This window comes from Prionailurus bengalensis, chromosome D1, assembly GCF_016509475.1.
Source record: "Prionailurus bengalensis isolate Pbe53 chromosome D1, Fcat_Pben_1.1_paternal_pri, whole genome shotgun sequence".
In the NCBI taxonomy this organism is placed as follows: domain Eukaryota; kingdom Metazoa; phylum Chordata; class Mammalia; order Carnivora; family Felidae; genus Prionailurus; species Prionailurus bengalensis.
In genome coordinates this window covers 32823376-32847001 of record NC_057346.1, presented here as the reverse complement: position 1 = coordinate 32847001, position 23626 = coordinate 32823376, and the positions used below count along the sequence as shown (strand labels likewise).

The following is a 23626-nucleotide window of genomic DNA, read 5'->3' as shown; positions in this document are numbered from 1 at the left end:
CCACATTGTATGTACTCACCAGCCTTCCTTCCTTTACTCCCCACACTTGATGAAGAAATCATGAATAAATTTTCATAAAGAAGATATCAGACCCCTTACAGAGAATTAAGCATTTTTTGCAAGTGCCTTTTTATAATTATACTGAATAATGACATCTGAAGAAGGATCCATACAAGTGATGTGTTTTTCATTTTAACACAGCTTAGTTTCCCTTCCCTATTTGCTGAGTCTTGAACTGTTTTAATCTTACCTTTGTGCACAGACCAGGTGATCTTGAAGTTCAATAGACATGCGAAGGTAAGAATATTGGTAGAGGGATGGAGATGTTTGGATAGATAGAATTCTAGAAACTGGTAAGTTAAAGTTCTTAATTTTCATTGTCTTTCTTGATGACAATTTGAGATTTCAACACAGCAGAATAAATAGACATCTGAACTTGTGTTTGACAATTTATATGGTGTGTTTCACCTACTTTCCCAAAGCTGCCAATGCTTCTAAGTTATGTTTCTTTAAAACCTCTGGAAAATTAGGGAAGAGGTCATGATCATTTCCAACTTTTCATGTTTATGACCACCATTTTTCACCAAAATATTACAACTTCCTCAAAAATGTTCTCTATGCCTCCAGGCTAATTATCTATCTCCAATTCTATTCTCCATATTGCAGTAAGAGTGAGTTTTCTTATATGCCAATCTGAATTATGCTGCTCTCCTGCTTACATCAGAATCAAGACTACACAAGTGAATACCAAGTACAAGACCACTGATCATCTGGACCTTGTTTTCTTCTTCAGCCTCATCGTCAGCCCCACCTTATACTCTCTCTCACCATCAGGTCTCTGGGCATATACTGTTATGTCCTATTTGGAATACTTTTCTTTTCCTGCCTGTGGCATCTTCTGACTGCATGCTCAGCTAATTCCTAAACCACTTTTAGACCAGGGCTTATATCTTCTATCCCAAATGCCTTTGCCCATTCTTAAATCAAACTAGGTGCCCCTCATAGATGCTCCAATAGTTCCCTGTACCTCCTCCATCATTGCACTTACCACACAGTAACTATCTATTTACCTGGTCTCCATCCAACTGTGAGTTCAAAGAAGGTAGGAACTGTGTTTGATGTATTCATTGGTTACCTCCACAGTCTGGCAGAGTTGCACAAACATAGTAAATGCTTCATAACTAGTTATTGAAGAATAAAATGATGCCTAAGGCAAGATTCTTCAACACTGCAAACAAAATCCATTTTTCCTCTTGTGTTTAAGGGCTTTTCTTCTATTAACATAAATAACTTAAAGTTGGATGCTTTATGTTGATATAAACTATTAACAGGAAATTTGTAGTTTCAGAGTTGAAAGGAATAATTTGGTCCTAGCCTTTTCCATTTCTTTGTCTCTTTCTTCATTCATTTTCACCCTATCCCGACTCCCCACTGCTTTCTTTTTAAGCATTAAGACACCCAACTGAAAGCCAAGCAGTGTTAGAAATCAGTATTTTTTTCTACACCTCATTAAAAAATGAAGAACTTAAAAAGCAAGCTTATGGGCATATTTATGTTTTATATACTTGGGATAGCAAGTGATAATTTCCCTAACATTTAGCATTGTTATCCTGTGACATAATCGCCTATGGGATTGTGCCATTAGCATAATGGCTTGCTCAATAAGGAAAAATATTTAAGATATTATTTGGAGGAGTTCTCCATTGCACTTTTGTAAGACATATTTACTACTTTCAAAGTAAGAAATTTTATATTTTTCTTCTGTTTCTTCCAAATAACAGTGAAAAGCTTTTTAAAAAACTTTTCACTCTGATTTTTCTTGTGAATATGCACATATCAAAAAAGTCAAAATGCACAGAATACTCGGGTCATAAGGAGATACTTTATTGGTTAAAGTGATGAGTTTTAAAGCCTGCCATGTGAAAATCTCTTTCTAGTTATATCAAATATAGGGCTTACCATTTTAAGTAAATCTGAATAGTATCTTTACCCTATGGAGAATATACCTCTTGTGTCTTCATGTTGTAGAGCTGCATATTCTATTTTGGCAAGAATATAGTATGTTTGTAATAAATTTCCATAAACCATTTTGGTCTTGCTCATGAATTTCGAAGCCCTCAGAAGGAGATTTACTTTTGTATAATATATTATGACCTGATATCTTCAGTTCTTAACCTATTTTAGGAAAACTATGATAGATATATCCATTGACTATTTGGCCATTATAAAATTTTTTTTTTGTATTTACCAAGTTAAAACTGCATCAAATCAGTGTGGACATAATTGTCATGCTGCTCAGCAGCTCAAATTGAGGTCTTTGAATAACAGAACATGAAGAAAACAAAGCAACTATTTCTTAATTGGAATACAGTTTGCTAGAGATGTACTTTAAAAATTTTTTTTCAACGTTTTTATTTTTGGGACAGAGAGAGACAGAGCATGAACGGGGGAGGGGCAGAAAGAGAGAGGGACACACAGAATCAGAAACAGGCCCCAGGCTCTGAGCCATCAGCCCAGAGCCCGACAAGGGGCTCGAACCCACGGACCACGAGATCGTGACCTGGTTGAAGTCAGATGCTTAACCGACTGCACCACCCAGGCACCCCTAGAGATGTACTTTAAAATACAAGCTTTTCTAGGAGGTGGACAGTAAAAGGTATCTTTAGTGGCAAAAATTTTAAAACCACTGCTTTCTATAAATTATAACAACAACAACAAAAAACCCTTCACAGTTAAGTAAATATCATAGAAAAAGAGATGTTAAGTTTTATATGCAACTGACTAAGGAAAAACATTTTTAAGTGGGCTTCATTTAGAGTAATTTCTGTTTGTTAAATTGGATGAGTCAGATTTGATGTAATAACAGAAATTTCAGAAGATTATAAAACAGGCCTTGACAACTATTTACAATACCATTAAATATTTTGCTCATATATATCTAAATATTGACCATGATGCTGATGTAACATTGCAAAATACCATGCATCTTCTTTAAAGCAATTATGGGTATGTTTTTTCCTCCCTTAAACAGTAAAATGGAATGGGGTATGCTTTCTTAGTGACTTAATTCAGATATCTCTGAAAGTGCTTTGTCAGTTAAAGCTTTCAACTAGCTTAAAAGTAATGCTTTCCCTATTTCCCCGTGAGTGGAAAAAGAGCAAACAAAAGCATGTTTCACGGTAAGGTCAGCATGACATAAAAGCAACAAAAGCCAGTAAATTCAACATGAGCTTGACATTCTGGGACTAATCCAGCAGTTCTGCAACAGTCTTCCAACTACACAGCTGCATAAAGCTGTGGACAAGCCTGGGCGCAGCCTCCAGGCATTTGCCCAGAGCTCAGCCTTGAAATGTGATCAACTTCAAGGAGAACAGATTTGTATTTTTCTTTGGCTACAGGATATTTAGATAAAGTATACGTCATTGCTATTATGAACTGCTTTTTTACGTACCACCAAAACTCCCAAATTCTTAAATTTTCTCCAATGACAGGGAGGATAAAATTTTAAGGCCGCATTGTTTCAGGCCTAACTCTGGAAGTACAGATTCTATTATCCCCAGGTACATGATGGTCTGTAGGGATGTTTTCCTGAGCTTAAATAGGGATGTGATCCAACTTAAATGCAATTACCTAAGGCCCAGTTCATATTATGAATTCATGTTATGGATGTAGACCTATCCAGGTTAGATTTCTGTAATACAGGGTGAATCATTTATTTTACTGCTTTTTATTCAACTTTTGGATTTGAGAAAGAGCAGGGAGTGTGGAATACTGGTACGTTAAATAGACGGCAGATTCTAGGTAGAGACAGAAACTGTCCTTTTCACCAAAACTTGACTAAGGAAAATACAGTGAAACTACAGAGGCTGGGTGATATTTTTTTTTTTTCACTAAAATCATTACATGGCTTAGTCTAGTGAGAATAAGCAAGTTAGAACTTGGCAAACTCTTACTAGATTATCTGGTTGTGTATTTCCTATAAAATTTAAGAGTTGTAGAAATTCCCCACATCTAATGGCTATTTAAAAGGCATACTTTCGAAAAAAGAAAGTTATGCCCTTCCTTGGGTTGTCTGCTTGTCCATTTTACTTTATCAGTGGAGACATGGTTGTTGAATGCTCTAATACAAAAATGAATTATCTTTTAATTTGAGAAAAAATTTCAAGTTTTAAGTACTTATCCTCAATGTCATGTAGATTGTAAAGATATTTAAAAGGATATATATTCTTCCTAAAATCTGGTGTTTTAAAGACTGCATGTAGATTATAGAAATTGCTTAGATATTCAGAACAAAACCTTTAGAAATCTAATAGCTATCTCACCCAAAGGAATGCAAGATATCGGACCAAGGCAGACAAAATCTCTTCGGGCAATTTGTATCTAACCTTCTTAAGGATAGTAATGTTATTTTTGGGGTTGATAATTTCACTATGATTTCTAGACCCCTTCTTCCCTTCTGTGAAATTATTACAATAAAAATTATCTGAGCATATAGTATATCACATAGATATTTGGAGGGTCTGTATTCTAGTCAAGATCTCAATATTTTAGAGATAACTTTAAAAATGACAAAATCAGTACCATTATTCTTAATATTATAATGAAAGGGTGATAGGTTCTTTAAATTTCTAATAATATAGGCCTCAAACTCAAAAGACTTTTTCTTTTTGGGCAAAGAAACTGAATACTTCTAGCTCTAATTTCAAATCAAATCCATCATGTGTGTACATGGGGATAGCAATGAAGCAACTGCATTTTCTAGATTCCTTGTTTTCACCATAGAATATGCCAGATGAATTTGATAAAATTCATTGTGTGATAAAATTATAAAATTGTGTGTATAACACAATTATATTGTGTTTAACAAAAACACAATAATAGCAATTACTATTTCTCAACACCTGTATACTTTTTGTTTTCATTTCTATTAATTGCAAAACAACTTGTCAAAGTCAGGTTTAATGAGAGAGGTTAAATGACTTGCTCAATCTCATTCATTTAGTAAAAATGACAGAGAAGGGGCATAGGCCTGGGTCAGTTCTTCCACAGTACCCATCATGAAATATATCACTATAATGGATAATTTAGAAGTTACAGGTTGATATGCCATGAAAGCCACTGTTTTAGCATAAAACAACATATTTGCATATAATTTGTGTAACATTTCAATGTTAAATGTAAAAAATTAGAGCACTGCCTAATTAAAAAGTGCAGTGTTTTTAATAAAAACAAAAAATTAGCCACATAACAACTGATACTGGAGGTATAATTGATCCAAATTCAAATGGCTTCTCAAATCTTTTTAAGGGAACTATTTTTAACTCAATAATCTATTTCAGCAATCTTAAAGTATTTTCTGATATATGACCTGTCTTATTATGATTAATTTCATTTTAGAGTGAGTAGAAAGAACATGACCTGCAAAATGAAGATAAAGGTTATGATGACTGCATAGGAATGGAAGTAAAGGAAGATTTAGAAACTAGATATCTTCCATTTGGTGATGTTATGTTCTTTTTCAAAAACTTTATTTTTTAAAGTTTAGCCTGAAATTTTAAATCCAGTATTTTGACATCTACACTGTGAATCAGTATCAACATCAAGAACATCAAACATTATTAGGAGGTTGCAAAACAACAATAACCACAACAGCAAAATCCAACCCTTTTGGCCACCACATTTTCACCCCATAGTTGAATGAAATTTTAAAAATTTAAATTATATTAGAAATTAAATATGTGTAGGTAGAAAAGGATTTGTGTCATCCAAATATTGTTTTAAAGTAACAAGAATCAGATAAAATGATCACATCATCAACTGTTCTCTGAGTCTTACTTGAATGTGAAAGGCTAATGACATTTTTTTGGGGGGGGTACGTCTACATTTTCTTACTTATCAATGTAATACATTCTGAGAGGTACTATTCCCAGTGGCAGATTGCCTTTATTGTGTTGGGGAAAATTTTTAAATGTATTTATTGGGATGACATTTGTGGAGGGAAAACATATTGAAACCTTTTCAACAAATGTACATTCAGATTTAATGCAAATGAATTACTGACACAAATTAAGGGGTTATTTAAAATTTATTTTAGGTTTTATTTTTTTAATTTCATTTTTTGAGAGAGAGAGGGAGAGAGAGAGAGAGAGAGAGAGAGAGAGAGAGAGAGAGAGAGAGGTGGAGGGGCAGAAGGAGAGAGAGAATTTTAAGCAGACTCCACACCTGATGCAGCATGGCCTAAGCTGAAATCAAGAGTCTGATGCTTAACTGAGCCACACAGGTGCTTCTGATATGTATTTTAAAGTTAATATATTTAGCTGCATTATTTGTCTCAGTGAAGTTATACATAAATAATGCTTTGCACTTATCACATCCAAACTGTATTTTCATTTGTGTACTCAACAAATATTTGAGTGCCTACTATTTACCAGACACTGTGATTTATACCTACTGCTAGGCTTTAACTTTGTTGAGTTATAGTCTTCCTTCAGCTGTAAATTCCCATAATGCTTTTTAGCACATTTTCTGCTGTTAATAACAGGTACTCAATATTTGTTGAGTGAAATCAGAAATGAGAAAAAATTGTATATTGAGTTAGGGCTATATATTGAGTTTGCATTTGTGTAATCTTTCTTAGGAAAGAAAATAATACTCCACTCATTCAGTTTTGAAACTTAAAACAGGGAGCATGAAGTGTTCATTTTTTTCCCCAAAGTGCAACTTTTTAATTCTGAATTATACAATCACAGCTGTTTTTCACCATATATTCTATATATCCTTAGTTTTCAGGTAAGAAGTAAAATATTTTACTATTAAAATTATATAAGAAATTAAAAAGTCTCTAACAACTTTCCGTTTAAAAATAATCTCTTAGAAGCAAATTACGATGTACACTGTCAGAGGCTCGACTTTCAAGTTCATAATTATGGAAATCATTGAAAAGAACTGGTCCTTGGAATTTACTTCAATTATTTCATTGATAAGAACATATCAACCACCTTTATCTCAGGTAATAACACCATTACTTTTCAGAAGCCAGTCTATTTCATGAAAAAATCTAATATCTCTTCTTACTCATGCCTAAACAAGATATCTATTTAGTCAATTTTTCAGACCAAGAAAAACAAGACTTCCATAGTTCACTCTAAATCTCAAAAATCCCAAACAATTACATCAGATAAATGAGGTCCAAAATTGAGACTTTTCAGGGAGTACTAACAGCCATTTTGCCTCAAAGGTGCCTCTGCTTTTAGAACTAAATTATGCAAACTTCCATAAAACTCTTTGTCACTGGATATTTGTGAGAGTCAGTCAGTGTTTTTAATAAATATAAAACATACTTATATTCTCCTAAGGTATAATCAGTATGAGGAGAGATCTCACAAAGTAGGAAGAAGTGGAAAATTTTTAGAGATGATGAGAAATGCAGAAATGTAGATAAGGAGTATGGGAAGAGAAAGCCATAAAATCATGAATATGGACATATAATGATGTAACAAAAGAATGATACAGATCATGGTGATACCAAAAATGAGAACATGCCATGCAACTCCCAGTCAAGAGACACTATTGCCCTATCTCAAACTGGCTCCCAGTCTTGTACTACAGTCAGAATTATAGAACACACTACTATAAATCAGATGTGCACAAAATACCTGGTAAACCTTAGGAGGAAGCAAACCACTACCTGGAAGATGCAGGGAAGAACATTACAAAATAATGCTTCGCTGACTCTTGAAAATTGAGATATGAATGTGACTAGTATCAAAGGGGGAAAATTCAGGCAGAAAAATTGATGGTAAAAAGATTTGTATGGCTGGAACATAAGATAAATATAAGATAGTAGAGGACGAAGACAGTAAAGTTATAGAAATTGATGTTTGAACATCATTTCAGAATAACTACTGTGTCACTGAATTAATAAGAGTAAAGCAATTAAAATAAAATCACTGAGGATGGAGCCCAGGCAAAGGTATTTTTAAAAAGCTCACTTTGAGACTGTAACATGAAGCTATAGTTGATAATCACTGTAATGGGTGACTGGAAGTCAATGAACATTTTACAGTGAGGAAATGGCAAGATTAGATCCTTTTTAGGAAGTTAACTTTGGACTGAAGATAGCAAGAGTATGAGTTTGTGTGTATAAAGATTTTGAAAAACTGAATAGCTATAGTCTATGATTATACATATGTATTCACAGAAAAAGACATGTAGTTAGACTTACCAAGGAAGAGACTGTTTTTATATTAATGCTAAAACTATTTGGAATACTTGGTTTAAACTCTTACTGAATGTTATAACCAAATATTATAAAATTTGTATATTATTGACTATATTTGCCACATAGATGTAATGAACCCAAGCCAAGAGCCTTGGTTGGAGTTTATTTTAATCCCTACTTCAAATGTCTTATGTGAATTCACTATTTATAGAAATGCCATAGCTAATTCTTTTTATAAATAGAGAGTTAGCTGGTAAAAAACAGTTTTGAAAACACTGTCATGCCAATTTTTTTTCAGATGAAACCACTTTACCTCGTTTGGGGGATCACATTAGTATTCATTAAGAGATGTTATTGTCCCTTGGTAAACTGCAAAAATTTATCAGTTAAAGAGAATGGGTAGCCCAAAATGTATTAAGAAATCAGAGAAGTCAGTAAATGTTTTCTATATTGTTTTCAAAGTTACTTTTTCTTATTAACAACCATTAATTTGCATATGGTGATACATCTTATTTGTAAGATAATGTCCAATTTTTAAAATTTTAGAAAAATAATTTGGCCTACTAGTTACTCTGAGCTGTTAAAATACACACACACACACACACACATATATATACATATATATATATATACACACACATATATATATATATACACACACATATATATATATAATAGAGATAAAAGAAACAAAATAAAACAATGATTATTTTTATTGAATTTTATCAGTGGTATGAACTTAGTTCTTCCTGTTATTTTTTATATATTTATCTGTATTTACATATACAGATATATACATAGATCTTTAAAAAATAAATGGCTCTCCAGTGACTCATCTCATAAAAATACTCTTGTCCATATTCTAATGCAATATTTTTTAAGTTCATATAACAGTGTGAATTGTGTGTTTTCTAGTTATTATAATTGGTTGTATTATTTTAATCCAGTATCTAGTATTTCTTGAAATACCTATCTTAGAATTGGATCAGAGGCACTCAAAAATTTTCAACCTGTGATTTATCATTATGACTTTCTGAATGAAGAAAGAGAATATTTATTTTTTTCCTCTTCCTTTCCTCCCCCCCTTCTTTTCTTTTTTGATTAAGAAGTGAATAAGAAGCTTTGACCAAAAGGAACATTTTGCAGGAAATATATTATACCAGTGGTAAGGGTGAGGAAATTGAAAATCAGTAAGGTTAAGTGACTTTCTACCTGCTCCAGATGGTAAGGAGTAGCATTAGGCCACAGACTCTTCAGACTTCCTATTTTGATTCACAAGCCTCATTAAAGGACAAGTCCCAAAAAAGGTTAGTAAAAAACTACAAAACCGCTAATACTGTTGTCATAATGATATGGCTTTCCTTAATAACTTCCTTAGAGTCTGTGTTTCCAATCTGGGAAACAGTCAGAGTCTATATATATGAGCTGTTTTTCCTAATATCAAACCCTCAATCTACTTCAGGGATTTTAAACTCTTTTTCTCTATACTTTTTGCACTAAAAACCCTTTAGAAAACCTGATAAAGGTTATAAATTTCCTCCTCACAAAAAGTATATATATATGTTCATGTAGGCAAAATTTTGCATACCATTATTTAAAGGCTCATTTTTGTAAATATAATCAAGGAGACAAAGGGAGCTACCTAGAAGGAACATATACAATAACTTTTTATTTTTATGTGTAAGATTTTTTTCCTTTAAAGTAGAAGATTTGTTAGATGCAAAAGTTAAAAATCTTCACCTAAATGGTATGAAATACTATGAATATGATTAAGTTTATGTTAGCAATCACTTTTAGTACTTTTTCAATCTTGTAAACTCTTAAAGAATATATGGCTAAACAAAACACTTTAAAAATTCTAGTTATGCTTTATAAAGAAAAACAATTAAAAGTTCACAATTCTCTCTGAAATTTACACAATATGATACGTTATAAATGTAAGGCTTTGAGAAGAACATTGTAAAAATCAAGACCTCACAATCCAGACTAAAAGAAAAATAGATATACCACAAAATTTAATTTTTAAAGATAAAAATGGCATTCACTTTTTATGAAAGAGCAGAGGTTTCACCATCCCTGCCAAGATCTTGGGTAACTGTGCAGCAATCACTTCAGACATCATTTCTGGAAATTCAACACTCAGTGCTCGGGACTGGATAAATGTATTCAAGCAGTACAGATGAAGCTGTTTGACAAGCTGTTGGTTTCACAAATGGATAAAAAAACATGTAAAAAATAATACATTCATATTGGTTGGTATCACAAATGGATAAAAAACATGTATAAGAAAAATAATACATTCATATATTAATCAAACATGGCAACTTATTTTTCTAACAATATAAATACCTATCAAGATGTTTTCTTGATAAAATAACTCCCTTCACTCTCTACAGTAATAAGAAAATATTACATACAGTGAAACATTCTGATAGTACAGAAAGATTTAAAGAAATGAAAGTCATTCATAATCCCACAGGATAAGTGATATGAACATTTTGGTGTCTTTCAAATTCTTTTTTCTCTTTATACATGTATACAAACATAGCCAGGTATATACACAATATACACAATGCATACATATTTCCAAAAATGCAATTATTTAATAAAGTCTATTTGTTAATGGACTGGATTTTTCACATAACAATATATTGACTCTGCCTCTGTCAATACAAGTAACCCAGCATAATTTATTTTAATCTAATTTAACATTTGGCAAAGTAATTAATGTAAGTAATTTTAAAAGTCAGATAGAACCCAGCAGCAACAACAAAATCCACCAGTTTCCTTATAGAATTCTTCCCATCCTTATTCTAGTTCCCAAGATGCAACCACTTTTAACTTCTTTAGCCCATGTCTCTAAATACTTATCTCTGTATTTCTAACAAATTTTGTTTTTAAAATGTGATGTTATTGATTTTCTATTATGGAAAATGAGACTTAGCTCCCTTATATGAGACACCCCTCCCAACTATGCACACTTTCTTTTCTCCTCATTCTCTGTATAGTTGTATCTCAGTTTTTGACCAAATCAATATCTAGCAATTATATTATAAATATTTTTATTGTTTCCTGCTGGATTAAATTTCCTTTATTATAGGACTTATTTTTATTTTGCTAGAGTTAATAACCTTGTGTTTCTGTTTTGCTGTGTTTCCTGTATATTTATCACAAAGCCACAGTCAAATTCTCTGACACAATTTGTAAAAACTCACCTCAGTATGTTCACACCTACTGGTAATCCCTCAGTTCCATCTTTTTTTCCCCAATACTAGTATTCCGAAACCCTGTGCATTACTGCTTCAAGCTAGGCTAATGATTGCTATGCTAAAATATCCCTTTGCATCTCTCCTGTATTTGATTTTCTACTTCACTGGCTTACCCCAGTGTTTGTTGTTAAAACATCCTGTAGATGTCCTTGAGAAAGGTTATATTTGAGATAAGTTCTCTGAGACCTTGCATGTCTGAAAATACCTTTATGATGCCATCATATTTGTTTGATGACTGGCCTGGGTATAAAATTCTTTGAATATTTTCCTTTCCTTCAAAATTCCGTAGGCATTGTTTTCTGGGTTCTAATATTGCATTGAGAAGTACAACATCATTCTGAATCCTGATAATTTTTATGTGATTTGTTTCTTTTCCCATTGGTATATTTTAGGATATTCTCTTTATTTCTGGTATTCTAAAATTCTACATTAATGTGCCTTTGTTCAATTGTGCTGTGCTTTGTACACTGGGGCTTTACAGTCAGAAAATTAAGGTCTAGCAACTTTTATTCTATGATTTTTTATAAAATTTTCTCTGCTTGATTTTATCTATTCTTTTATAAATTCCTTTTAATTAAGAATGAACTCCCTGCAATTAATCCCCTAAATTTTCTCTCTCTTCTAATTTTTCATCTTTATCTTTTTTGTTATTTCTTTTGAGTTTTCCTGATGTATATATGTCAGCCCTTCTATTAAAATTTAAATTTCTGCTCTTCTATATTAAATTATCCAAAAGTATTTTCTTGCTAAATGTTCCTTTTCAACTATTTTTTATTCTTGTTTCATGGATGCAATATCATACATTTCTAAATATCTTAATTCTTTTTGAATATCTTTTGTGTTCTCTGCCTTTTCCTTCATTACTTTCTCTCTGTTTATTTGCTTTCTGCCTTTCATTACAGAGGCTTTACCCATATAGCTAACAATCCTTAGCTATCTGTCCATATTCAGGAATAAGGTTTCAAATTTGACCTGATGAGTAGATTGTCAAATTGTCCACTAGCACTGTTATTAACTTACAATTCCATCCAAAATGATATAAGAGTCTTATTTTCCACACTTATACCTTTGCTTGTCTTGTATATTTAAATTTTCTAACATAAGGCAAAATTATTTTAGAATATGCTCGGGAAGGTGTATAATTCCTATAAATCATTCAATTACTCTCAAATTATACAAATACTAGTAAAAGGATATTTGGATGATCTATAGTGAAAATGAAAAAAAAGCACAATATAAATTCTGAGCAGTGTGATGTAAATACTGTTTTAAGATATAAGTACAAATATGACCTTGAAGAAACCATATAAAGTAAAATGTAGATTTAATATTTAAAATATTACAGAAATTCAGAAAACAATCATTTATTTCCTAGAAGACAAAATACTTACATCATGCAAGTTATCAAGAAGTTTTGTAAGTTGGTAGAAACGCTGTGAGCTAGAGACAACTCCTTTTTGCCTCAGACCAATTGCCTTGATGAGCTCTCTAATGTAGCTTGATCTCATCTCTTCAAACTGGTTTTGACTTCTTAGCCCTTCCAAAGGAACTGTAAGAAGATAATTACAAGTAATAGTTATGCTTAAAAAGATGAATTATTTGGATAAACAACTCAAAATATGAACACCTTAAATAGGAGTGTTATTGATAGTTTTAGGACATATAAACATAATTGTTTTGAAGAATATAAAAACAACTAAATAAATTAAAGGAAATTTTTAGCTTACTTATTTTAGAGCTGTATCAATGCTTATGCACTTAACTTAGCATTTGCTCATTCCACATCCTTGTCAGGAATGGTTTGATTTAGTTTACAATTACATGTATTCTGGGTCTTTTTTAAAGAAGAGGTATTGTAACAAATACTTGGATCACTCTGTAAAGTTTAAGTCTTATAAATCTGAAGCATTTCTCATTGAGATTATTCATGGATAATTTATTTTATTTTGTAATTTTAACATTGCTTTATTAAATTTCCTAACTCCTTCCTGCTGATAGGAGAAAGCTATTGATACCACAATACTTCTCTTTGTGATACTCTATTTTTATTTATTTCTTTTAATTTCTATTTTTAATTCAAGTAGTTTTGGTAGATTGTCTTTTTCTTTTCCTTTTTTTTTCTTGGTATACAACAATACTATATTAAAAATATCCTCATTTGCCCCTTCCCAATAGTTGTAGCTCTTGTTTCTGCTTCATGATTCAGTGCATTGTTAGGACATCCAGAACAATATTAAAAAATGGTAACCATGGCAAATATTCCTATTTTGGTGCTTATTTTATTGGGAATGCCTCTTAATCCCATGGTGATGTTAACTGGTAATTCAGACATTTACCTCTGTAATCTTTAATTCTGATCACCAAATTTTAGGCACAGCTTCCTATTCTTATTGCTAGTTCCTCTACATTGTCAATTTACCAACAGCTTTTTTTCCTTAATATTTTAGTTCCTTCTGTTATCACTTATTTGAGATGCCCTGGTTGATATCTTCAGGAAATTATCATCAGAACTCCCAATTTTCTTGTTTTCTTTTTCTTTGGTTGTATTTATCTTACAAACAAATCTTCAAATTTAAGTGAAACAGCTGCCTTTTCTTGCAACTATATCTATATTGCTGAAAGAAAAACCACATAATCTCTTAGATTACTATAACTCTATGTTAACTGGAATTTAACTAAACACTTAAAAAATAATTTTTCTTCTGATTCTTGAAGTACTATTTTCCTGCTGGGCACTCAAGAATGGAAACTAGTAACCCAGAGCCTTCACTCTATCCATCTAAGTATTTAGAACTGGCGCTTGAACCAATTATTCTCTTTAAGAGAAAATCAGGCCTAATCCCAGCTAGCCTCACATACTTTTAGTATCAACCACTAACAAGTTCTGGGGATATGATAATCTAATCGTTACGCTCTCATCCTATGCTTCTGAGATATTCTCAATTTTTTTCTCCTCTCCTACTCATTTTCCTACATTTCAGATCTATGTTGAACCAGCTCTCATAAATATTTCTCTTTGCTTTGAGCTCCTTACCTTAATTCATTGTTTCCTTAATTTATTACATCCAGTAATATATGATTGGAGAATTTTCTCTCAGATTCTTGTTGATTCCACAAGTGACTTTTAGGATTTCTTGCAAATATCATAGTGGCAAAATGGGAGAGGGTGAGTCATGGGCAGTTAGCCAGGTGCTATTTTAGATAAGAACACTTTTTTTAAAAAAAGCAAGGATCTTTATTTTTGATTTAGCTAACTTAAAAATACCATAATCATTGGAAAACGTTTAGAAAGTACAGAAAATACATATAAAATTACAACTCACCAGATCCTACAATCCAATATTTTAGGATATTTCCTAACATTATATTGAGAACATTTACTTACATCTCTTAGAATTCTTTAAAAATGAATGTTTTAATTCTCACATATAATTTGACCTCACAAAATTGTAGGAGTACAATTTATTTAATTGTCTTATCATTTGATATTTGAGATATTTTACCAAACGATGTTTACGATAAATTTTTTTTATTTTTTAAAAGGATATATCCTTAGACATGGAATTATTACAGTAAAAGATATTAACTTTCTTAACACTCATAATATACATTGCTAAACTTCTTAGTATTTAACTGTTTTGTGACTAGTTTTGAGTATCTTAATTTTAGGTAATCTGCTTTTTACATATAAAAATAAAATCTCATTTTCATTTCTTAGATTATTAGTAGGCTGAACAATATTCTTATGCATATTAGTAATTTTTAAAAACTTTTCTATTTTGTACTCATTTATCTATAGGGGCTTAAAATATATTTCAAATGTTTTTTGAAGTTTGTTGCTTAATTTTTAAATATTTTATATATTAGCACAGTTTTGCAACCTTATTAGGGCAAAGAATAGTGCCCAGGCAACCCAACATTTCTCATGCTCAAGAAGCAAATGTGTTTAACTCTTTCAGCTATTCTAACTTTTCCTTCCACAGATTTAAATAGCATCATTGTAGTGTTGACTCCCTTTTTCTTTTTTTTTCCACAGAGTATAATTTTTATTGAGATATTATGCATATGCCATAAAATTCACCTTTTCAAAGAATACGGTTCAGTGGTTTTAGTATATTCACAGAGTTGTGCAACCATCACCATTATTTGGTTCCAGAACATTTATTATTACTTTCTAAATTTAAATCCAACTTAGTTAACATATAGTGTAATGATGATTTCAAAAACAGAATTTATTGATTCATCACTTTATATAACACCCAGTGCTCATCCCAACAAGTGTCCTCCTGAATGCCCCTTGCCATTTAGCCTATCCCCCTACCCCAAACCCCACCAGCAACCCTGTTTGTTTTCTGTATTTAAGAGTCTTTTATAATTTGCCTCCCTCACTGTTTTTATATTATTTTTCCTTTCCTTCCTTTATGTTCATCTGTTTTATGTATTAAATTCCACATATTAGTGAAGTCATGTGATATTTGTCTTTCTCTGACTGACTTATTTCACTTATAATACACTCTAGTTCCATTCACATTGTTACAAATGGCAAGATTTCATTCTTTGTGAATGCCAAGTAATATTCCATTATATGTACATGTGTGTATACAAACACACACACACACACACACACACACACACACACACACACAAGTACTACATCTTCTTTATCCGTTGATGAGTCAATGAACATTTGGGTTCTTTCTATACTTTGGCTATTGTCCATAGAGCTGCTATAAACATTGGGGTGCATGCGCCCTTCAAAACAGCATTCCTGTATTCTTTGGATAAATACCTAGTAGTGCAATTGTTAGGTCATATTGTAGTTCTATTTTTAATTTTTCTGAGGAACCTACATACTGTTTTCCAGAGCAGCTGCACCAATTTGCATTTACACCGGCAGTGTAAGTCCTTTCTCCACATCTTTGCCAACACCTGTTGCTGCCTGAGTTGTTCATTTTAGCCATTCTGACAGGTGTGAAGTGCTATCTCATTGTGGTTTTGTTTTGTATTTCCCTGATGATGATGATGATGTTGAGAATCTTTTCATGTGTCTGTTAGCCATTTTAATGTCTTCTTTGTAAAAGTGTCTATTCATGTCTTTTTCCCATTCTCTGGATTACTTTTTGGGGGGTGATGAGTTTGATACGTTCCTTTTAGATTTTGGATACTAACCCTTTATCTGATATGTCATTTGCAAATATATTCTCCCATTCTTTTGGTTGCCTTTTAGTTCTGTTGGTTGTTTCCTTTGCTGTGCAGAAGCTTTTTATCTTGATGAGGTCCTAATAGTTCATTTTTGCTTTTGTTTTCCTTGCTTCCAGAGACATGTCAAGTAAGAACTTGCTGTGGCTGAGGTCAAAGAGCTTGCTGCCTGTTTTCTCCTCTTAGAATTTGATAGCTTCCTGTGTTACATTTAGGTCTTTCATCCATTTTGAGTATTTTTGTGAATGGTGTAAGAAAGTGGTCTATGTTCATTCTTCTGCATGTTGCTGTCCAATTTTCCCAACACAATTTGCTGAAGAGACTGTCTTTTTTCCATTTGATATTCTTTCCTGCTTTGCCACAGATTAGTTGGCCATACGTCTGTGGGTCCATTTCTGGGTTCTTTATTCTGTTCCATTGATCCATCTGTCTGGTTTTGTGCCAGTATCATATTGTCTTGATGATTACAGCTTTGTAATACATCTTGAAGTCCAGAATTGTGACAACACCAGCTTCGTTTTTCTTTTTCTTGATTGCTTTAGCTATTTGGGGTCTTTTCTGGTTCCATACAAATTTTAGCATTGTTTTTCTAACTCTGTGAAGAATGCTGGTGTTATTTTCATGGGGATTGAATTGAATATGTAGATTCCTTTGTGTAGTATCGACATTTTAACATTTGTTCTTCCAATTCATGAGCATGGAATGTTTTTCCATTTTTTTTGTGTCTTCTTCAATTTCTTTCATAAGCTCTCTATAGTTTTCAGCATATAGATTTTTCACCTCTTTGGTTAGGTTTGTTCTTATGTATTTTATGGTTTTTGATGCAATTGTAAATGGGATCGATTTCTTGATTTATTTTTCTGTTGCTTCAATATTGGTGTATAGGAATGAAACCAATTTCTGTTCATTGATTTTATATCTTGTGTCTTTGCTGAATTCATGGATCAGTTCTAGCCATTTTTTGGGGGGAGTCTTTTGAGTTTTCCACATAGAATATCATGTCATCTGCAAAAAGTGAAAGTTTGACTTCCTCCTTGCTGATTTGCATACATTTTATTTGTCTGATAGTTGAGGCTAGGACTTCCAACCCTATATTGACTAACAACAGTGAGAGTGGACATCCTTGTCATGTTCCTGACCTTAAGGAGAAAGCTTAAGGTTTTCCCCATTGAGGATGATAATAGCAGTGGTTCTTTCATATATGACTTTTATATCTTGAGGTATGATCCTTCTATCCCTACCTTCTTGAGGGTTTTTATCAAGAAAGGATGCTATATTTTGTAAAATGCTTTTTCTGCATCTATTGAGAGGATCGTGTGGTTCTTGTCCTTTCTTTTATTAATGTGATGTGTCACATTGATTGATTTGCAGATATTGAACCAGCCCTGCATCCAGGTATAAAACTCACTTGGTTGTGGTGAATAATTCTTTTAATATATTGTTGGATCTGGTTGTTGAGTATCTTGTTGAGAATCTCTGCATCCATGTTCATCAGGGAAATTGGTCTGTAGTTCTTCTTTTCAGTAGGATCTCTGTCTGGTTTTGGAATCAAGGTAATGCTGGCCTTGTAGAATAGTTTGGAAGTTTTCCTTCCCTTTCTATTTTTTGGAATAGTTTCAAAAGAATAGGTGTGAACTCTTCTTTAAATGGTAGAATTCTCCTGGAAAGCCATCTAGCCATGGACTCTTGTTTTTTGGGAGATTTTTGATTATGGATTCAATTTCTTGTGTTCAAATTTTGTGTTTTTTCTTTTTTTAGTTTTAGAAGTGTATATGTTTCCAGGAATTTGTCCATTTCTTCCAGATTGCCCGTTTTACTGGCATATAATTGCTCATAACATTCTCTTATTATTGTATTTCTGCAGTGTTGGTTGTGATCTCTCCTCTTTTATTCATGCTTTTATTTATTTGGATCCTTTCCTTTTTCTTTTTGATCAATCTGGTAGTGGTTTATCAATTATGTTAATTCTTTCAAAGAACCAACTCCTGGTTTCATTGATCTGTTCTACTGTTTTTTTTTTTAATTTGGTATCATTGATTTCTGCTCTAATATTTATTATTTCTCATCATCTGCTGGTTGTGGGCTTTCTTTGCTATTGTTTTTCCAGCTCTTAGGGTGTAAGGTTAGGTTGTATATGTGAGACATTTCCTCCTTATTTAGGAAGGCCTGGATTGCTATATACTTTCCTCTTATGAGCACCTTTGCTGCATCTCAGAGGTTTTGGGCTGTCATGTTTTCATTTTCACTGGCTTCCATGTACTTTTTAATTTCTCTTTAATTTCTTGGTTAACCCATTCATTGTTTAGTAGGATGTTCTTTAATCTCCAAATATTCATGGTCTTTCCCAACTTTTTCTTGTGGTTGCTTTCAGGTTTCATAGCATTGTGGTCTGAAACTATGCAATGTAAGATATTGATCTTGTGTACATGTTGAGGGCTTATTTGTGTCCCAGTATGTGATCTATTCTGGAGAATGCCCCATGTGCACTTGAGAAGAATGTGTATTCTGCTGCTTTAGGATGAAATGTTCTGAATATATTTGTTAAGTCCATCTGGTCCAGTTTGTCATTCAAAACCATTGTTTGCTTGCTGATTTTCTACTCAGATGATCTGTCCATTGCTATAAGTGGGGTGTTGAAGTCTCCTGCTATTATGGTATTATCAATGAGTTTCTTTATGTTTGTAATTAACTGACATACATGTTTGCGTTCTTCCAGGTTGGGGCATAAATATTTAAAATTGTTAGCTCTTTTTGGTGGATACACCCCTTAATTTTGATATAATGCCCTTCTTCATTTCACTACAGTTTTTATTTTAAAATCTAGTTTGTCTGATATAAGTATGGCTACACCAGCTTTCTTTTGGTGACCATTAGCATGATAGATGGCTCTCCACTCCCTTACTTTTTTTTAATCGGTAGGTGTCTTTAGGTCTAAAATTGGTCTCTTGTCAGCAGCATATAGATGGTTCTTGTTTTCTTATCCATTCTGATACCTTATGTCTTTTGATTGGTGCATTTAATTCACTGACATTTAGAGTGAGTACTGAAATATATGAATTTAGTGCCATTGTGTCATCTACAGAGTTGGAGTTTCTAGTGATTTTCTCTTGTCCTTTCTAGTTTTTGTTGCTTTCAGTATTTTTTGTTTTGTTTCATCTTTTATCCAATCAAAGAGTTCCCCTTAAAATTCTTGCAGGGCTGGTTTAGTAGTCATGAACTCCTTTAGGTTTTGTTTGGGAAACTCTATGTCTCCTTCAATTTTGAATGACAGCCTTGCTAGATAAAGAATTTTTGGTTGCCTAGTTTTCCAATTCAGCACGTTGACTATATTCTGCACTCCTTTCTGGTCTGCCAGGTTTTTGTGGATAGGTCTGTCGCAAACCTCATCTATCTTTCCTTATAGGTTAAGGACTTTTTTCCCTTGCTGCTTTCATAATTCAGTCCTTGACTGTGTATTTAATGAATTTGACTATGATATGTTGTAGTGATGCTCAGTTTTTTTTTAATCTAATGTGAGTTCCCTATGCTTCTTGGATTTTGATGTCTGTGTCTTTTCCCAGATTAGGAAAGTTTTCTGCTATAATTTGCTCACATAAACCTTCTGACCCTTTTTCTCTATCTTCATCTTTGGGGACTACTGTAATTTGGATGTTATTCCTTCTTAATAAATCACTGAGTTCTCTAAGTCTTGTGTTGTGTTCTTTTGCTTTAGTTTCCCTCTTTTTTCTGCTTCATTATTCTCCATATTCTGTCTTCTATATTGCTAATTCACTGCTCTGCTTTGTCCATCCTTGCTGCTGTGGCATCTATTTGAGACTGCATCTAGGTTGTAGCATTTTAAAAAATTTTTTAATGTTAATTTATTATTGAGAGACAGAGAGAGACAGAGCATGAGCAGGGGAGGGGCAGAGGGAGAGGAAGACACAGAATCTGAAGCAGATTCCAGGCTCTGAGCTGTCAGCACAGAGCCTGATGTGGGGCTCGAACTCAAAAACTGCGAGATCATGACCTGAGCCAAAGTTGGACACTTAACCAACTGAGGCACCCAGGCGCCCCTACGTGTTAGCATTTTTAACTTCTCCTGACTATATTTTACTTCTTTGATCTATGCAGAAAGGGATTCTATGCTTTTTCAACTGCAGCTAGCTTCTTATTATTGTGGTTGTAAATTCTAGTTCAGAAATCTTGCTTCTATCTGTGTTTATTATTCTATCCTGGCTGTCATTTCTTACTGTTCTTTCTTTTGTGGTGAATTCCTTTGTTTTGTCATCTTGGAGGAATAACAAAATTAATAAAAAAATAAAAATTAAAAAACACAAAAAAATCAAATAAAAGAAGCTATATCCTAGGTGTGTTTTCATCTGCTTGTTGAAAGAAGCTTGATAGAATACAGAAAAAAGGGAAATAATGGAAAGAAAAGGAAAAAAAGAAAAAATATACTAAAATATTTTAAAATTAAAAAAGAATAGAATAAAGTAGAATACAATGAAATAAAGTGAACTAGAATAAAAAATTAACAAACAATGAAAAACATAGTAAAAAAATTTAAAATTTTTAAACGAAAATAAAAATAAGTTTTCCTTTTTCTGTGTCCAAAAAAAAAAGAAAGAAAAAAAAACCCAAATTAAACAAAGATAGAAAAAGAAAAACAAAATAAAAATGAATAGATGAACCAGCAAACAGAATGAAACCTGAATGAAGTTATATCCAGTTTCCCCTGGAACTCAAACTATGAAGCACTCTATATGGTCTGTACACTAAGCAGGCAGAGAGACTTGTGTTGGTCTTCTAGGGGATGTGCTTGGAGGGCTCTGCTGGGCAGGGCTTGGTGTAATGGTTTCATTCTCCACTAGGTGGCGCTGTTTAGTTTACTGGGGTCGATCTGGGTGGTGCTCATGTGCATGTACCTGTATGTGTGTGTGCAGGAGAGGTGGAAATGGCTTCACCCAGCTTCCTAGTCTCTGGCATAGGAACTTTACACTCTCACTGACCCACAATGAAGCACCCCTCCTTTTCCTCAGACTTCCATCCACACCCCACCTCCAGCCTGTGTCCAAGCCATCAGCCTGCCAGGTGGCACCTCCCTCCATAGTTTTATCTGAGATGGAAAGTGTTTCAAGGCCCCTCACTTCAGAGAACCCTGTGGCTTGGACCCACACCTAGTCTCTGGGGGAGGGTCTTGCTGAGCAGTGGCCAGGTGCCAGCTTGCCCTAGAAAACATTTGTGCAATTGGGCAGTGGCAGAGGTTCAGAGGCTATGGCAAATCATAACACAGTTAGTGCCAGGTTTCACTGCTTGGCATCTTTGTCCCAATACCATCAAACGTGGCTGCTCTCTGGGGTCTTCTGGGATCTTTGCTTGTGGATAAGCCATATGGCCTCTACCAAATTCTCTCCAATCAGGGGAACTGCTGATTGTCCCTTATGGCACAAGGACCCCTCAGACCCTGCTGCCTGCTCCTGGGGATTTGCCCTCTTTCCTCACCAGAGCACCACCAGGTACTGAGCTCTGGAATTTCCAACTCTGTGCTCCACTGTCTATAGAATCCTAATGGTATTGAAACCCTCAACTTTCTCCCCATCAGGGGTTTTGGGGAACAGATTTCTTGTCCAGTCCCTTGTGTTTTCACTCTTTCCCTCCAGCTACTTTTGGGGGAGTGCATTTTCCCCCAAAAATGGTGTGCCACATTCCCCCACCACCACCCTTCTCTGTCTTCTGTCCACAAAAACAGCTCCCTGCCCTCCACAGCTTTTCTCTCCCCCAGTTTACCTCTCTGCAGAGTACCTGCTGAGTTCTGTGGCTCAAGTTATGCAGACTGTTGGGTTAATCCTCAGATCAATATCCTAGGTATGCAAAATGGTTTGGTGCTGATCTAGCTGCATTTCAAGGATTAAACAAGCTGAGAACTTGCATTCTGCTCCACCATCTTGCCCTGTAGAGTTGACTCTTGATTTTTTATTTTTAACTTTTGATTTTCCACTACGGAAAATGAGGCTGTAACTCTATTTCCATCTTTCAGATCTACCATCATCTCCACATCATTAGCGCATACACATGTACACACACACACACACACACAACATCCTATTTCTCATCTTCCTAATATCATTTTCGTAATATTAGTCATATAAATATTCAGTATTTATTAGTCATGTAAAATCCTACCACAGTTGAGTCACATAGTATATGTTATGATTTCTAGTAGAACTTTTTGTTTTAGTGACAGTAAATAATCATCTTAATGGGTGTGTGAAGTGGCATCTCACTGTGGTTTTGATTTGTATTTCCCTAATGATGTTGTTCCTTAATTTCTATCTGTATACCTTCATAGGAGAAATGTCTAAGCCTTTGCCCATTAAAATTTTTTAATTGTTAAATTGTAATTTTTTACATATTCTGGATGTTAATACTTTTTCTTTATCAGATACATGATTTCCAATTTTTTTCTCCCATAAAGTGGGTTGCCTTTTTATTCTGTTGATTGTGACCTTTGATGCACCAAAGTTTTAAATTTGATGAAGTCCATTTATCTGTTTTTTCTTTTAATTCCAGTGTTTTGGGTGGCAAATCCAAGAAATCATTGCCAAAGTCAACATCATGAAGCTTTTCCTCTATTTTATTTTTTTTAAGGTTCATTTATTTTTGAGAGAGTGAGAGAGAGCGACCATGAGTGCGGGAGGGGCAGAGAGACAGGAGACAGAGACTCCCAGGCAAGAATTCCTGATGTGGTGCTCAAACTCATGAACCTCAAAATCATGCCCTGAGCCAAAGTCAAGAGTCGGACATTTAACTGACTGGGCTACCCAGGCACTCCTATGTTTTCTTTTAATAGTTTCATAGTTTTATCTCTTAGATTTGTGTCTTGATATATTTTAAGTTAATAAGAATCCAGCTTCTTTTATTTTTAAATGAAGTTTTCCAAATACCTTTTGTTGAA

General features: G+C 33.5%; 1 protein-coding gene across 1 annotated transcript in view; it reads right to left on the bottom strand.

The window, feature by feature from the left end:
• Positions 1–8916: 8916 nt before the first annotated feature.
• PGR (progesterone receptor) overlaps positions 8917–23626 on the bottom strand; it is a 108902-nt gene continuing 94192 nt past the window's right edge. Inside the window, exons 7-8 of the mRNA XM_043579876.1 lie at positions 12882–13039; positions 8917–10418 (exon numbers count right to left, since the gene is read on the bottom strand). Of these exons, the coding sequence (XP_043435811.1) occupies positions 10263–10418; positions 12882–13039 (314 nt within the window). The 3' untranslated portion in view covers positions 8917–10262. The remainder of the gene's footprint in view (positions 10419–12881; positions 13040–23626) is intronic.